At 56.6% G+C, this 15,682-nt stretch overlaps 5 protein-coding genes across 5 annotated transcripts; 3 read left to right on the top strand and 2 right to left on the bottom strand.

Moving 5' to 3' along the window:
* The first annotated feature begins 1,798 nt into the window (after nt 1-1,798).
* On the top strand, nt 1,799-7,425 carry B0T15DRAFT_539135 (ABC-2 type transporter-domain-containing protein). The gene is made up of 6 exons (XM_062869719.1): nt 1,799-2,952; nt 3,034-6,059; nt 6,113-6,130; nt 6,217-6,231; nt 6,288-6,973; nt 7,026-7,425. Exons 1-6 carry the CDS (start codon nt 2,178-2,180, stop codon nt 7,126-7,128), a joined length of 4,623 nt encoding a protein of 1,540 aa, XP_062718884.1. The 5' UTR covers nt 1,799-2,177; the 3' UTR covers nt 7,129-7,425.
* Nucleotides 7,426-7,843: 418 nt separating this feature from the next.
* Nucleotides 7,844-9,686, top strand: B0T15DRAFT_263473 (uncharacterized protein). The gene has a single exon (XM_062863371.1). The coding sequence runs from the start codon at nt 7,893-7,895 to the stop codon at nt 9,510-9,512; it is 1,620 nt and encodes a 539-aa protein (XP_062718883.1). The 5' UTR covers nt 7,844-7,892; the 3' UTR covers nt 9,513-9,686.
* A 403-nt stretch (nt 9,687-10,089) lies between these two features.
* B0T15DRAFT_402399 (uncharacterized protein) lies at nt 10,090-12,244 on the bottom strand (the record flags this gene model as incomplete). The annotated part of the gene is made up of 3 exons (XM_062865162.1): nt 10,090-11,669; nt 11,728-11,975; nt 12,048-12,244. The coding sequence occupies 3 exons, from the start codon at nt 12,242-12,244 to the stop codon at nt 10,090-10,092; spliced, it is 2,025 nt and encodes a 674-aa protein (XP_062718882.1).
* A 996-nt stretch (nt 12,245-13,240) lies between these two features.
* B0T15DRAFT_263467 (uncharacterized protein) lies at nt 13,241-14,023 on the top strand. The gene has a single exon (XM_062863370.1). The coding sequence runs from the start codon at nt 13,496-13,498 to the stop codon at nt 13,946-13,948; it is 453 nt and encodes a 150-aa protein (XP_062718881.1). The 5' UTR covers nt 13,241-13,495; the 3' UTR covers nt 13,949-14,023.
* Nucleotides 13,675-15,362, bottom strand: B0T15DRAFT_539127 (uncharacterized protein). The gene has a single exon (XM_062869718.1). The coding sequence runs from the start codon at nt 15,282-15,284 to the stop codon at nt 14,100-14,102; it is 1,185 nt and encodes a 394-aa protein (XP_062718880.1). The 5' UTR covers nt 15,285-15,362; the 3' UTR covers nt 13,675-14,099.
* Nucleotides 15,363-15,682: the final 320 nt, after the last annotated feature.

Genomic DNA, 15,682 nt, shown 5'->3' with positions numbered 1-15,682 from the left:
ATCGATCATTGTTTGAATGTGTGCTCTGCTGTCAGGTAGAACTAGTTGGAGGCAGCTGAGATCCAACAATATCGGCGAGCGGCTTGCCGAAGAATATGGGAGCTTGGAAGCGGAGGGAGTACAAAGCAGAATGAACTGCACAATGCCCAGGCCGTATTCCTCTAGCAACACCAACTACGAGTCGTTCGAGCGTTTGACGCTTGATTTCTTCAAATCCAGGCCTCGTAGGAGGTCGGGGATACCGAGTATGCCCAGCTGCGCAGTAATACGGCTGAGTTTTGTCTCAGTACCTAGTTAGATTTGGATGCATCATTAACGGACATATCCGGACTCCGGAGCGGCCTGAGAGACGTCAACCGAGACACGTTGACACTCTGTCTTCCGAGAAAGCCGGGCGCGGTTCTGCTTGTTAAAACCCTACATCTATGTGTCTTCGCGATTTGGGAAGTGCCAAGTGGCTAAAACCAAGCCTCTGCAGCAGTTCCGTATTCGTATCCGGGCGGTGGGAGCACGCCAAAGCTCCGCGACGAGAACCGATAACCTGTGAAAACCCGCAAGTGTGTGCTGGATTATCAAGGAGAACATACCCCGTCTTATCATTCTAGGGCGTACTTACTGTAAAGAACGTCGCCGGCGAAAAGAGGTGGGTTTTCTCGGGAGCAAGGCCGAAGACAACGGAGCCGGGCTGCGCCGTTGCGGGCTGTCGGGGAGTCGCAAAGTCCGAAAAGTGCGAAGCTGGACCCACTTGGTCCCGGGATTGCGGGCTGGCTTCGGATGGCGTTAGGCCCAAACTGCCCGATGAGACGAAGTTATTGGTCGAGTTTGACTCCGCCAAGAGCTGGCGAGATGAGGGATCCTGATCGGACCAGGGATTTTTGACTGTTCTGGGCAATGGTGGGGTCCCCATAGGGCTTCCGTTGGCCTTCAGCATTCAGCAAATTCCAGAATCAAGGTCCAGCAGTAGCGCGGGGGAGTATAGCGCAGGCAACGGTCATCGATTTCGAGGATAGACGAACTCTGTCTTCGGGTTCCCTAGAATCCAGTCAGAGTCCTCGCAGTTTCACGCCGCATCGACACCAGTACATAGGTACTTATTTCGGCCCGATCTTTGCAAAGGAGAAGACTGGACCTATGTAGGTATATACCGAAGCGATAGGGACGGGCATGGAAGGAAGAGGAACCCCCGCACGACCGCGGTGCTGGGCCTGGGTAGCCGAACGATCCCCACCATGCACAGGCTGATGGTGGATAGGAGAGCGTGTCGGATGCTATCGTATCCGTGCCTCCGTCGTGTACGTTGTACACTAGTGTACTGTGGTACCTCACAGTATACATTGACTCAACTGAGCGCTTCAAGTATCCTCTTCCGGCACGCCTTTCTATACTCAGATCCCAATAGGTATCCTTCCATAGTTACAACTGAGATAGCATGGCTAGCATGGTTCGCAGGAATTATCTTCCTCTTCCAAGAGATACGTACTGGCGAGCCAGAGTTCCTATGTTAGTAAGCCGTTATCTGATGGAAAGATCGTTTGCTCTGCAACCAGCAGCCACGGCTCCCCACGTGTCCATACAATCATTGCACATACCTTACGTACGTGCGTAATGGAAGGTCTGTACACGCAGTACACAGTAGTTAACGTTTGCATGTAGGCACGGATCCGTACATACCTTCCAGGTTGAGGGTGTGGTTAGGTAGGTCAGGTAGGTAGGTATTTCTTTTTTCACCAACGGCGCGTTCCCGTTCGGGGACTTTTCCCCTGGCGTGCGGTCCGACAGGCAGTGCGCAATCCCGTCACCTCAGCTGGGCACTCCACTCGGGCCCTGCGAACTCCCCGTCTCTCCATGGCACCCTGCTGCCCTTTATAATAACCCCCGCGACCCTGTCGCCCCAGGAGGATAAGTCGCCTTTTTTGGGTCAATTTTTCTTCCTCGGCTCGTGATCGCGCGTGTCCCCTTTTGTGTCGTCGCCGTCGCCGTTCTCCCTTCTCAGCCGCTCTTTCTGTCAACCCCTTCTCTACCAGTGAACACAAGGACGCCAAACCCTCGCCTGTTGCCACATATAGTCCCGCTGTTTTGGTCGCACCGCGGCCCCGCAAGCGGCACTCTCCGTTTTCCTCCCCACTCGGCAACACGTGGTGGCCGCACCGATCGGACGGGAATTGAACGGACGGGCCATGTCCTTCACCGGGACCGGTTCCTTCGGGAACTATGATCTTACGGCACAGATGACCGGCTCGCCCCTTGCGCGGCAGACCACACGCGACCAAGAACATGAGGATGTGGCATCTTCGCCGGCGCGGACGATAGAGCATGTGAGCCACACGCGTGCGACGTCGGTGACGGAGGTTGCCGAGGGAGATGCAACCCGGTCCGACAAGGACGGAGCCACACCCGGCAATGCAACGGACACGGCAGCCGAAGAAGACGACGATGATAGCGACGCTATCGAGCAGGAGCGTCGCGGGAGCCTTGTGCAGGCCCTGGCCCGCAAGTACACGACCCAGTCCAACGCGGGCGTCGAAGCCGGCGCGAACGTGTTTTCCATTGCGTCCACCGACGAGAATTCGCCGCTGAATCCCAATGGCCCGCATTTCAACGCCCGCGCGTGGGCCAAGGCCGTGGTCGACATGGCCACCGGAGCAGGCCGCCAGCTGCGCACGGCCGGTGTCGCTTTCCAGAACCTGAACGTGCATGGCTTCGGATCGCCCACTGACTACCAGAAAGACGTGGTCAACGTGTGGCTTGAGGCGGTTGGCCTTGTGCGCCGGATCACCGGGCACGGAAAGCGCCGGATCGATATCCTGCGCGACTTCGATGGTCTTGTGCAGAAGGGAGAGATGTTGGTCGTCTTGGGCCCTCCCGGCTCCGGCTGCAGCACCTTCTTGAAGACCATCGCTGGCGACTACAACGGCATCTACGTGGACGAGGGGTCGTATTTCAACTACCAGGGTAAGACTGCCTACCGTCCCCTTTATACAACTACTACTAGCTAGTACTACTACTAGTACCGAATACTAACCTCCGATGCAGGCATGACTGCCAAGGAGATGCACACCCACCACCGCGGCGAGGCCATCTACACGGCCGAGGTGGACACCCACTTTCCGCAGCTGACGGTGGGCGACACTCTGACCTTCGCCGCCCACGCGCGTGCTCCGCGCGAGTTGCCCGCCGGGGTCACCAAGACCACGTTCGCCAACCACCTGCGGGATGTCGTGATGGCCATGTTCGGCATCGGCCACACCATCAACACCCGCGTCGGCAACGAGTACATCCGCGGCGTCTCGGGCGGCGAGCGGAAGCGTGTCACCATTGCCGAGGCTGCCCTGTCCAATGCGCCGCTGCAGTGCTGGGACAACAGCACTCGCGGCCTGGACAGTGCCAACGCCATCGAGTTCTGCAAGACCCTGCGCCTGCAGACGGAACTGTTCGGCAACACGGCCTGCGTGTCCATCTACCAGGCGCCGCAGAGCGCCTACGACCTCTTCGACAAGGCGCTCGTGCTGTACGAGGGACGCCAGATCTTCTTCGGTAAGGCGAGCGATGCCAAGCAGTACTTCATTAACCTGGGCTTCGAGTGCCCCTCGCGCCAGACCACGCCGGACTTCCTGACCTCGATGACGAGCCCGGTGGAGCGCATCATCCGCCCCGGCTTCGAGGGCAAGGCCCCGCGCACGCCGGACGAGTTTGCCGCGGCGTGGAAGAACAGCGCCGAGTACCAGGCGCTGCAGGCCGAGATCGAGGAGTACAAGCAGAGCCACCCGCTCAACGGACCCGATGCCGAGGCCTTCCGTGCTTCCAAGAGGGCGCAGCAGGCCAAGGCCCAGCGGCTCAAGTCGCCCTTCACGCTCTCGTACGCGCAGCAGGTGCAGCTCTGCCTCTGGCGAGGATGGAGGCGCCTGATCGGAGACCCGAGCCTGAGCTTGGGCGCCCTGATCGGCAACTTCATCATGGCCCTGATCATCTCCAGTGTCTTCTACAACCTCCAGCCCACCACGTCCAGCTTCTATCAGCGGGGCGCCCTCTTGTTCTTTGCCTGCCTGATGAACGCCTTCGCCAGTGCGCTCGAGATCTTGACGCTCTACGCCCAACGCCCCATCGTCGAAAAGCACGACCGCTACGCGCTGTACCATCCGTCTGCCGAAGCCGTCGCCTCGATGCTCTGCGACATGCCGTACAAGGTTGCCAACACAATCGTCTTCAACATCACGCTGTACTTCATGTCCAACCTGCGCCGCGAGCCGGGCGCCTTCTTCTTCTTCCTGCTCATCTCCTTCGTCACCGTGCTCACCATGTCGATGATGTTCCGCACCATTGCGAGCTCCTCGAGAACCCTGTCGCAAGCCATGGTGCCGGCCGCCATCATCATCCTTGCGCTCGTCGTCTTCACCGGCTTCGTCATCCCCATCGACTACATGCTGGGCTGGTGCCGCTGGATCAACTACATTGACCCCCTGGCCTATGCGTTCGAGTCACTGATGGTCAATGAGTTCCACGGCCGCAACTTCTCCTGCACGCAGTTCGTCCCGAGCCCCACCCTTTCCAGCTACGCGAACGTGGCGCCCGAGAACCGCGTCTGCTCCGCCATCGGTTCGGTTGCTGGCTCGGCCTTCGTCGACGGCGAGACCTACATCAACACGGCGTTCCGCTACTACCACGCGCACAAGTGGCGCAACCTCGGCATCATCTTCGCCTTCATGTTAGGTTTCCTGGCCTTCTACATGATCGCCGCCGAGAATGTGGCCGCCAAGAAGAGCAAGGGCGAGGTGCTCGTCTTCCGCCGCGGACACAAGCCGGCCTCCTTCAAGGAGAACAAGGGCGATTCCGAGTCCGGCGGCACTCCTGTGGCGGGCCCCATTACCAAGGCGGCCGACGGCAATGTTTCCGACGGCGGCCGCTCGTCCGACAAGGAGGGCGGCATGCTGCAGGCGCAGACCAGCGTCTTCCACTGGAATAATGTCTGTTACGAGGTCAAGGTCAAGGGCGAGACGCGGAAGATCTTGGACCATGTCGACGGCTGGGTCAAGCCGGGCACCCTGACCGCGCTGATGGGTGTTTCCGGCGCGGGCAAGACCACCCTCCTCGACTGCTTGGCCGACCGGACCTCCATGGGCGTCATCACGGGAGAGATGCTTGTCGACGGCCGGCCGAGGGATGCTTCGTTCCAGCGCAAGACGGGATACGTGCAGCAGCAGGATCTCCATCTGCAGACGACCACGGTTCGCGAAGCCCTCAACTTCAGCGCCCTCCTCCGCCAGCCCGCTCACGTCCCCCGCGCGGAGAAGCTTGCCTACGTCGACGAAGTCATTAAGCTGCTGGAGATGGAGGAGTACGCGGATGCCGTCATCGGTGTGCCGGGCGAAGGTCTCAACGTTGAGCAGAGAAAGCGGCTGACAATCGGTGTCGAGCTGGCTGCCAAGCCACCCCTGCTCCTGTTCGTCGACGAGCCGACCTCCGGCCTGGATAGCCAAACCTCTTGGGCCATCCTGGACCTGCTCGAGAAGCTGACCAAGAGCGGCCAGGCCATTCTCTGCACCATCCACCAGCCCTCGGCCATGCTGTTCCAGCGCTTCGACCGGCTCCTGTTCCTGGCCAAGGGCGGCAAGACGGTCTACTTTGGCGACATCGGCAAGAACTCCAAGACCATGACGTCGTATTTCGAGCGCAACGGCGGCTTCCCCTGCCCCGCCGACGCGAACCCGGCCGAGTGGATGCTCGAGGTCATCGGCGCTGCCCCGGGCAGCGACAGCAGCATCGACTGGCACAAGACGTGGCGTGAGAGTCCCGAGTACGCGGCCGTGCAGGAGGAGCTGCAGCGACTCAAGACGGACGTCAAGGAGTCCAACCCGATCAGCGACGATCCCGGAAGCTATCGCGAATTCGCCGCCTCGTACTGGGAGCAGCTTCAGCACGTCACCCACCGTGTTTTCCAGCAGTACTGGCGCACGCCCTCGTACATCTACTCCAAGGCGTCTCTGTGTGCGCTGGTGGCGCTCTTCATCGGCTTTGTCTTCTTCCGCGCTCCCAACACGATCCAGGGTCTCCAGAACCAGATGGTAAGCCCAGAAGCTCAATCTTGACAACGGGAATCATGCTAACAGCTCGGCAGTTTTCGATTTTCAACCTAGCACGTACCCCCGTTTCTTTGCATTATCCCCTTCCCTTTCCCTTTCCAAAGGATGCCATTGCTAACTTTTCAACCCACTCCTGTAGCTCACAGTTTTTGGCGTAGGTGAACCTTTACCCCTTGTTGGATCTGACCACTCGCTAACACATAACTGTAGCAACTGGTTCAGCAAACCATGCCTCACTTCGTCATTCAGCGCTCGTTGTACGAAGTCCGGGAGCGGCCGTCCAAGGTCTACAGCTGGAAGGTGTTCATGCTTTCCCAGATCATCGTCGAGCTCCCCTGGAACACGCTCATGGCCGCCATCATGTACTTCAGCTGGTACTACCCTGTTGGCCTCCAGGACAACGCTGCGGTGGCGGGTCAGACGGCCGAGCGTGGCGCCCTGATGTTCCTCCTCATGGTCACCTTCCTTCTGTTCACTTCCACCTTTACCGACTTCATCATCGCCGGCTTCGAGACGGCCGAGGGCGGCGGTAACATCGCCAACCTGCTCTTCTCGCTCTGCCTGATCTTCTGCGGTGTCCTCGCCACCCCGGACACCATGCCTCGCTTCTGGATCTTCATGTACCGCCTCAGCCCCTTTACCTACCTAGTCAGCGCCATGCTGTCCGTCGGCGTGGCCAATACCAACGTCGTCTGCGCCGCCAACGAATTGCTGCATTTCAAGCCGCCCAACGGAACCACATGCGGCGACTATATGGCCGACTACAAGGCCGCCTTCGGCGGCTACCTGACGGATAACTCCAGCACCGACCAATGCTCGTTCTGTACCATCAGCGACACCAACACCTTCCTCGCCACTGTCCAGTCCAGCTATGACGACAGATGGCGCAACTTTGGGTATGTTTCCTTGCGTCTTCCCTTCTATTCACTTACTAACACCATGCCCCAGCATCCTGTGGGCCTACATCATTTTCAACATCGGCGCTGCCTTGGTTGTCTACTGGCTTGTCAGAGTGCCCAAGAACAAACTTGGAAAGAAGAAGCAGGATTAAGCAATTCACCTTATGCTTGCTTCAGCAAAGAGTCGTCCGGCGGGCACAGTCTGTTTTCAGCTAGTTCGCTTCTATCTCTCTCTCACACCGTGTACAGATATTTGTACCTTCCATACTTACTTCTCTTGTTGATAATGTCTAGATTAGATTGAGGCGGTGGCGTTGTTTGCATCTGTATGTGGCGGATAGACTCAAATAGATTCGCACCCTTCGTGTAGGGCTTACAACAGTTCACCCCTGGATCATTTGTCAATCACCAAGACAAAAACTATGTAATAATGCATCCATATCTAAAGGACCGCACAGATCCGCGAAGATGGCAAGATATCCCCGTCTGCCAGGCAGGTACAGTACAAAGGGGGGTTACCTGGAACCTTTTATAGGGTGCTCACTGGGTTGCTACGATCTTTTGCGGACAAGGGACCTTATCTAAAGCGGAAGGGTAAAATAAATCCACGTGGATGATAATAATAAAAAACAAAAGGAGCAGAGAATATGGAAGACAAAATAAAGAGAGAAAGAGAGACAAACAGAGTGAGAAATAAAGAAAAGGGGAAGGAACAGAAAGGATGAAAAGGAAGAAGAGAAGGAAAGACGACTTGCAAGAGGCACGGTCAGAGGATGAAGTGCCTGACAGCTGTCCGCCAGCCGGCCACTTTGATCTCCAAGGCGGTGAAACTTCTCATGTCCTTTTTAGGCGAGTCCTGGATTTTGCATCTGGCAGGTCCCGGCCTTGCTCGCTGATCTCGGAGACCTGATGCGCAATGACAGACCGCATTGAAACAACATCCCCTTCCAGCACCACTGCATACGTGCGATTGCACGTCACACCACTTGACAACGAATTGCTCAAAGTCATCCTATCGTCGAACCTTCTCCCCAAAGCGCGCAACATATCCTACCATACGATTGAGACCTTCCCGGAAAAGCGCTACGGCTTCCTGGAACTACCGAATGAGGATGCAGACAAGCTCAGGAAGAAGCTAAACGGAGCGGTGCTGAAAGGCGTAAAGATCCGCATCGAGCGCGCGCGACCGTCAGGCATTCCTGCTCCGCTAGCCGAAGCTGCAATGGCCAAGGAAAAGATCCGCAAACAGTCCGGCGAAGGCGTCGCTCAGTTAGAGGATAAGAAAAAGAAGAGGAAACGCGGCGCTGAGGAAATCAGCGGCGTTGTCCTGGAAGATGGCAGGAAGGTCAAGCGGGGATGGACCAGCGCCGACGACCCAAAGGAGAAGAGATCAAAAAAGGGCAAGGAGAAGAGGGACAAGGAGAAGAGAAAACAGGCGAAATCCAAGTATACCGATCATGCCGAATGCCTAGTCAAGGCAGTGTTGCCCCCAAACGCTGTCGCTCTGAACGACACCGACCACACCACTCCCACGAGGAAGAAAAAGGGCAAGTCGCGGGAGATCGTGGTCCATGAATTTGAGAAAACCACCAAATTTCCCACCTTCCTCAAGGCGGGACCAGCTGCCGGCCGCTCAAGGACTCCCCTAGAATTCGTCGACGGGAAGGGTTGGGTCGATGAGCAGGGGAATGTGGTGGAAATCGTGAAGACCAGGCCGCCTCAAAGTGCTAAGGTCCTGCTTTCGAACACATCAGCAACACAGCCACCGGAAAACGACCCGGATGATGGGCATACCACAAGCTCCAGTGATGATAAGCCTCTTAGGGAAGACGAGCAGGAAAACACCGAGCTTGCGAGCGAGGGGGGCTCGGAACCCGAATCCTCAGAACCAGAAGCCTCACCAGAACCCTCTTCGCCTTCATCTCCAGTCAAATCCGAACCTTTGCGGCCCAGATCATCCGGTTCAGTCAGGAGTTTATCCGTGAAGATACCTCCCGCGACCCCCAACGAACCGAAGGTTCATCCCTTGGAAGCCCTGTACAAGCGACCAAAGCAGCCCCAAAGCGAAACCCCCGAGGCGTCCTCCGGTACACAGGGTTTCAGCTTTTTCGCCGATGGCAGCGAAAGCGCAGGCAAGGAGGGTGATTCAGAAGTCGGCGATACTTTCGGGCATCAAGTACCCCTGACCCCGTTCACCCGCCAAGATCTGGAGCTGCGCGGCATTAGGAGTGCTGCGCCTACCCCTGACACGGCGCACCCCAACCACAGGTTCACGCCGTGGGAGCCTGAAGACGATACCAGGGACCAAATCGACGATGAGCTTGCAGATGAGAATTCTGAGGAGGATGAGCGGGTTGCTTCTAATAGCGCAGTGGCCCAGGGTGAAGATAAGGATGCAAGAAACACGAGCGACTTCCAAAAATGGTTCTGGGAAAATCGGGGAGAGCTGAATCGATCCTGGAAGAGAAGACGGAAGCTCGCAGGCAAGGAGAAGAGATACAGGGAGAACAAGGCTCGTATGGCCCGGGCAATCTAACTATTCTGACTCAAATGCGAATTACGACGCTACCTGGAGATACCTGACGCAGGCCGATGTCAACCCCGACAGGATATTCTATCAGACGGACCTCGCTTGAGGCTGATCCGCTGGGCGCCCACTAAACTAAACTAAACTAATAGAACATGATGGAGAACTGGGGCCGGCTTAAGACACCACGTCTCACCTCCCTCTTCCTCCCTATTTGACATTATCACACATCAAGATCTCTTTCCATCTACTTACTTTGGCCATTTCCGTCTCTCCCTTCTTGTCTGTCGACATCTCCTTTTTGGTCTTTTTGGGAGGATTTATCCGCCGCTCTTCCCCCAGTATTACTTACAACATATGTCGCGGAGCAAGTGCTCGTATGCGTTGCATCCATCGGCCGTGGACCGCGTTGTGAAACATGCTGAGTCACTCAGCATTACCTGGCCCATTGTTCAAGGCAGCCCGCCTCTCCTCTCAAACCTATCCTCAAAACACAGTAGGCTGTTGCTTTTGTGTTTGTTCAGATATCATCCGCATTGCCGTTCAGAGTGCGGCGCAGATGCCCATTAAACGCACAGGAAGGATACTAGTAGATGACAGTCTTGCTCGGCAAGGCAAAGGGCCGGAGAGTGCTGCCCCGCGGTCGAGCGGAAGGTGTGTCGTTATTGGAGTTATGGGAAAAGGGGGACGATCCACCACGCATCTGCTCAGATAGGGGGCTGTATCCCTGCGTAACGGCTTCGCACAATTCTGTGAGAATGCTCGTCTTGGTGTCGGAACTTGGGATGACGCCCTTATTACTGCAGTCTCCCCAGGATTTGGATTCAGGGACCGAACCTTCCGACTGAAGTAGCTGGCGACGGGATGAGGAGCCCCGCAACACTGTCGCCTCCTTCAGTGCGTCCTGGTCGTTGTGCGGCTGGCTGGATGGGCACATGTTGTTCTCATTGTTAATGTTGCTGGCCGCACTGTCCCTGGTTCCGGTTGGGTCGGCTTCGGAACCGTTGTTCTGCTGGTCAGCGGTCTGTCGACCCTCCTCGAGAACACCAATGCGGCTCTCAAGGAACTCAACGTATCGGCGGAGTTGCTCGTGGTCCCGGACGAACTTTTGCCACGCCTCTGTGGCGCCGCTGTCTTGGTTGCGCTGCTCGCTCTGGGGCCGCGGAGGGAGAGGTCTGGACCGAAGATGCATTTCGATCCAATTCTCCCCGGAGACCAGGTCCTTTCTCGTTTTCTGATGTTGAAGGAAGCCGATTCCCAACAGCCCAGCAAATGTCAGAACCAACACGCCGCTCACAGCTGCCCAGGCCACTAGGCCGATGCCAGCGTATCCCTGCTCGATGTGGGTGACGATGACAGCAGTAACGCTGGAGACGAGGTTCAGGATGCACAGCTCCAACAGAATGGCCGAGGCGAGCATCATCTTGCGCAGACGGCCCAGGACACCCCACAGCTCCTTCGTGCCTCGCGGTATACTCCATCCAGCGTTCGCCGCCATGCTGGGACTCGGGGGCAGGCGGCTGTGGCGGATCCTCGGGCCACGGCGGAGAGACTCAATATCGGGGATCTCGCCGTGAACTGTCATCGGTCTCCGCGAGTGAGCGCTGTTGTTTCTCGCCGATTTGCCAACCCCGGCCGCGGCTTTCGTGTCTTCTGCCGGCCCCAGGAGTATGATGCCTTGGGACGCGCCCGTGGCGGTCCCAATGTCTGAACCTCCGTACTCGGCTTGTGCACTGCACGTACTGTCATCATTGGTATCGAGACCAGGTCCGGTTCCGTTGCTGCTTCCGTTTGTCCTAAATGGCGGGTGCACCCTCGACAGCACCCGGCCTTCCTCGTCCCGCAAGACGGGCGAATTTAGAGCCGCTTCAACGCGGCTCGCGGTCCGCAAGCCGCCGGTGTCTTTGTCAGGCCGGTCACCGGTCACCGACTCTTCCGGGCTGAGGCCTGCCAGTTTCATATTCACGTTCTCTTGATTCTCTTCTGCTTGCGGCATCGAGTGTTGGTCGTCCTCAGCCTTAGCCGCCTCCTCTCCAGTCTCCAGATGGGAAGCCTCAGATATCTTTCGCAGGACCGAATACGGAGTCGGCGTCATAGGCCGCTCAGGAACCCCATCTGTGGGCTGGAGAAGCGGCCCCTTGGCGTGGCTTAGACGGGAGCACTCGGCTAGAGCATTGGTTAAACGGCGACTTGGTCTCATTCTCGTTTCCAAGGGGTTCCTTACCGGACATGCCGCTTTCATCAGGCTTCGGGGCGTATATCTGGGTTTCGACCGAATGGAAAGACGCTTCTGCGCGAACATGACCTCGCGAAGTTTCGTCGCGCGCAGCCTGAATAATACCGCCAGTCGCCGTCAATGAGCTGGCCGCCGAAGCCGTGGCTCTGTGGCTGGATCGCATACTCGCGGTGCGCTTCATATCATCGTTCACACCTTGCGCCTTGTGATGCGGTGCGGGTGCGAGCGGCAGCTCCCTGAGCACCGTCAGTTATGGCCCTTATGGGAGGAAACCATCGATGTCAACACAGCGATCGGGTCGGTCTTACAAGGATGAGGATTCTTCTGATTTCGGGAACGGCCAACTGGATGGCGAATATCTTCCAGACGCCCGCGAAGCAGGGGCAGTCCGGGCGGTGTGGCTGTATGGTACAGCACGAATGGAAGGGGTCCGTGGAGATGTAGCCATGAAAGTCGGTCGAGGTATCCGAGTCGGTGATTTTGGAATCGAGTCGTGGGAGCCCATTTGTGACTTAGTCTTCCTCCAGCCGACGCAGGCTAATTTCTGACGGCAGCTAGGGAGCTGGGAACTGAAGCTTGATCAAGGGGGTAAGAGGAAGGAGTCTTGGGTCGAGGATGGACCAAGAACAAGGCCAATTGCGGATTGAGTGAATTGAAGGCACTGGCAGTGAACGAAGATGCGTTCGGCGGGGTGTATCTAGCAGCACCGGTTGAGTAGGTACAGTACTTGCCACCGAGCCAAGTGTATTGCTTGCTATTGTGCGCCCCGGCCCAGTCAATAACAGCAACAGCTGGGTGCTCTATGCAAGATTGCTACCCACAGGACGCAAGTACATGTCCACGGGTATTGTATATACATTACCCATCACTCATGAATCCACGTTCCCTTGGACTGATGCCAATGAGAAACCTTCCAGTCAACATGTTTACGATGCTGCGATTCCCCTTTCCTGTAAGAGCCACCTACTCTCTCACTGCCGAGGGTATCTACACTGGGGTTTGGCATAGCTTGCTTCTCTCACCACCAAGACATTGCTTACCGTAAGTGATCCGTTCGTGGATGTGTAAGTGGGTGGGCAGAGGAAGTGCCTGGCATAGCATCAGCGTCAACCAGACGCAGCATCTGTCTCTTTCTCCTGTGCAATCTTCGTACATGAGGAGTGAGAAAATCCTTGTGCCACACATGCACAAAAATACAAGTACATAAGCCAACCAGGAGCACCGGGAGCAAGAGAATGGAAGACATCTAAGATCACCAACATCAACATCTGCATGCAGTCAAGAGCCAAGTCAGCCAGCCGCCTGAATATTCCTTCCTAGCATTCAAGCTCCCGACCTCAGCTGGAACATACACAAGCCAGTCAGCAAATATATTCCCTCTGATTGAGTAGTCTCATACAACAGTCCAACAGCAATCACTCTTTGGCTCCCCACGAACAGGGGTTCCCAAAACCAGCGACTTCCCCAACCCTCCAAGCTGCTTTGGTCCTGGTTACCATGCAGCCCCAATCGGGGCGCTACCAGTCTGCAGGAGGTATTTTAAGCCATTAGTTGCACAAGTTGATGATGTTGGGCAGCGGCGGATGACACGCCGCACAATCCAGAAGTGGATGATGGCCACTCGGTCTCCCGCGAAGGAATCGCTTGGAGGAAAGTGCGTGGGCAAGAACTGCAGCAAACTGCAAGAGAATACTGGGCGCCGGGCGCACATGGTCCTGTCGCTCGACATCGCTCCCTGGCCGTCTTGCTCCAGACGATGGTGGCTAGAAGCATGGGTAACCAAAAGACCTTCTGCCTGCAAGAGCATGGGCTCAGCAGCCCGTCCAAGGGAGGGCGCCTCGGGAGCCGTACGTGGATTGTTCAGGTGAGCAGCTCCTTCCTTTGGCTTCTTCATCCTTCTTTCTTTCTGCTTTCCTTCTTTCTTTCTGCTTTCCTTCTTTCTTTCTGCTTTCCTTCTTTCTTTCTGCTTTCCTTCTTTCTTTCTGCTTTCCTTCTTTCTTTCTGCTTTCCTTCTTTCTTTCTGCTTTCCTTCTTTCTTTCTGCTTTCCTTCTTTCTTTCTGCTTTCCTTCTTTCTTTCTGCTTTCCTTCTTCTTCTGGCTTCCTTTCTCCCCTTCTATCCTTGCTCCTTTGGCTATTTTCTCCGTCGGTTACTGCGCCGCTCCCCCAGAAAGGGGGAAGAATCCAGACTGGGAAGGATTCGCCAGCTAGGAGTGCAATAGATGGTGGTTTTGTTCTTGGTGGGCAACGGGGCTTGCTACACATCAACGGACCAAGCAGTGCTGGCGCCGGCACGAGCTGTCGTGTATGACAAGGCACTTCCAGAAAGTGACCGCGAGCAAACCCGCCAAAAGGATTCGCCTTATCCCTTCTTTATCTCTGCCTGAAATCGCAACGCCCAGTCCGAAAACTCGTCCTTCTGCCCTTCCCATGGTTTGACGAGCAGCTCGGAGGCTGCGAAGGCGTCAAAGAAGCACTCGTCCATCAACCGATCAATCTCGGCGGGATCTAGTTCGTAGAATGCCATAGCTAGGCTGCCGAACCTCTCTGGTATCCTCTTAAGAAGGGGGACAACCTCGTCGAGGCGGGCCGGGATATCTGAGGATGAAGCCGGGGGCAGGTGTGGCAAGGGCTTGAACCTACGCTTGACAGCGGCCTGGTACAACAGAGTTGTCAAGCGGAGCCTCTTGAGGCATGATTCTAACCTCTCCCGAATCTTGTCCGGATCATTGCGAGGAATCGACCGCTGCGAGTTCATTAAATCGTCCAATATGTCCTGGGTGTCTCGCGTAGCAGATATTGAGCTGGATCCAAGGTCCGAAGTGACTTGAGCAACACCATCGTCGTCTTCATCGCTCTCACCATCATCTTCTTGGTCGTCATCGTCCACCTCCTCGCTCCATTCCTTGAGCTCATCCATGACATCTTTCAGCGTGTCCCGGAGCTGGTCCACCTTGTGCGCCAGATTGCCAGCAAATCCCCGCTTGGCGAAGGCCATAACATCGTCGCAAGCAGACCACAATACACCTGTGGTAGCGATACTGCCTCTGCCCCCAACCGCCCCGGCTGATGCGTTCTTCTTGGAATCGGAGAGGACCTTTCCATCTTTAGGAATCCGCGAGAGGAGCTCCCCCAACTCCTTGAGCACACGCCCCGCCCGCCAAGCTAGATCTTGTTGAATACCTCGCGTGTATCGCTCCGGCGCACACACCTCAACTGCGGCGGCTAAGCTGGGCACGGCACTAGCAACAAGCTCTCGGAGCACCTTCGTAATGGCCGTCGGCGTGAAGGGCTCGTTGATGATAAGGAGAGATATCTTGGTGGCGTGCGCCTTGATCAGGGCTGCCGAATCATGTGCTAGGGATAGTGCGTCGAGAAGTTTGTCGGTTGCGGCAAGCCGTTCCGCCACTGACTGCGCTGCGCTCACAGCGCCAACCTCCTTTGCTGTGGCGACACTTGACACAGCAACTTCCAGTTGGCTGATCAGGGTAAGAGCGTTGGCGGTGACGGAGCCAAGTGTTGACAGAGCATCGCCGGATGACATCATTGTAGCGACGATGATATTAGCTTCAACTGGAACAGCTTGGAAGGGATGCGGGAAACCGGTGATCTATGTTTCTTGCTGATGGCGGGGCAGTCGATTTTATATCCCTGGTGGGGCTCAGAGGTGCCCCCACAAAACTACGTACCTGCGCCCCTGGCCCTTGCACTCAGCCGCATCCCCATTGCCGCGTAGCCTCGTTCATGGGCGGTGGTCATGGGCGCCGCACCATAGACCCCACTGGTAATGCTACAGCCGCACGTGACAGTAGACCAGCTGTCCGCAGCTCCCATTGAAGCTGGCAAGCTGTCCAGTATCTGTGCTGGCGCTTCCCGCCGATATATACAGCCCTAAGTTCCTGCAATTCGCCGACCACGTTTCTGATGTTCTAAGCTTTCCTCCGA

Source organism: Chaetomium strumarium, assembly GCF_033439665.1.
Source record: "Chaetomium strumarium strain CBS 333.67 chromosome Unknown B0T15scaffold_6, whole genome shotgun sequence".
Taxonomy (NCBI): Eukaryota; Fungi; Ascomycota; class Sordariomycetes; order Sordariales; family Chaetomiaceae; genus Chaetomium; species Chaetomium strumarium.
This window is presented reverse-complemented; position numbering and strand designations above follow the sequence as displayed.

Bases quoted from the DNA above. Each gene is read 5' to 3' on its own strand.
- B0T15DRAFT_263473 (XM_062863371.1), top strand. From the start codon at position 7,893: ATGACAGACCGCATTGAAACAACATCCCCTTCCAGCACCACTGCATAC.
- B0T15DRAFT_263467 (XM_062863370.1), top strand. From the start codon at position 13,496: ATGGTGGCTAGAAGCATGGGTAACCAAAAGACCTTCTGCCTGCAAGAG.
- B0T15DRAFT_539127 (XM_062869718.1), bottom strand. From the start codon at position 15,284: ATGATGTCATCCGGCGATGCTCTGTCAACACTTGGCTCCGTCACCGCC.
- B0T15DRAFT_539135 (XM_062869719.1), top strand. From the start codon at position 2,178: ATGTCCTTCACCGGGACCGGTTCCTTCGGGAACTATGATCTTACGGCA. The intron at 2,953-3,033 runs GTAAGACTGCCT...CCTCCGATGCAG, and splicing joins GTCGTATTTCAACTACCAGG to GCATGACTGCCAAGGAGATG. The intron at 6,974-7,025 runs GTATGTTTCCTT...ACCATGCCCCAG, and splicing joins GACAGATGGCGCAACTTTGG to CATCCTGTGGGCCTACATCA.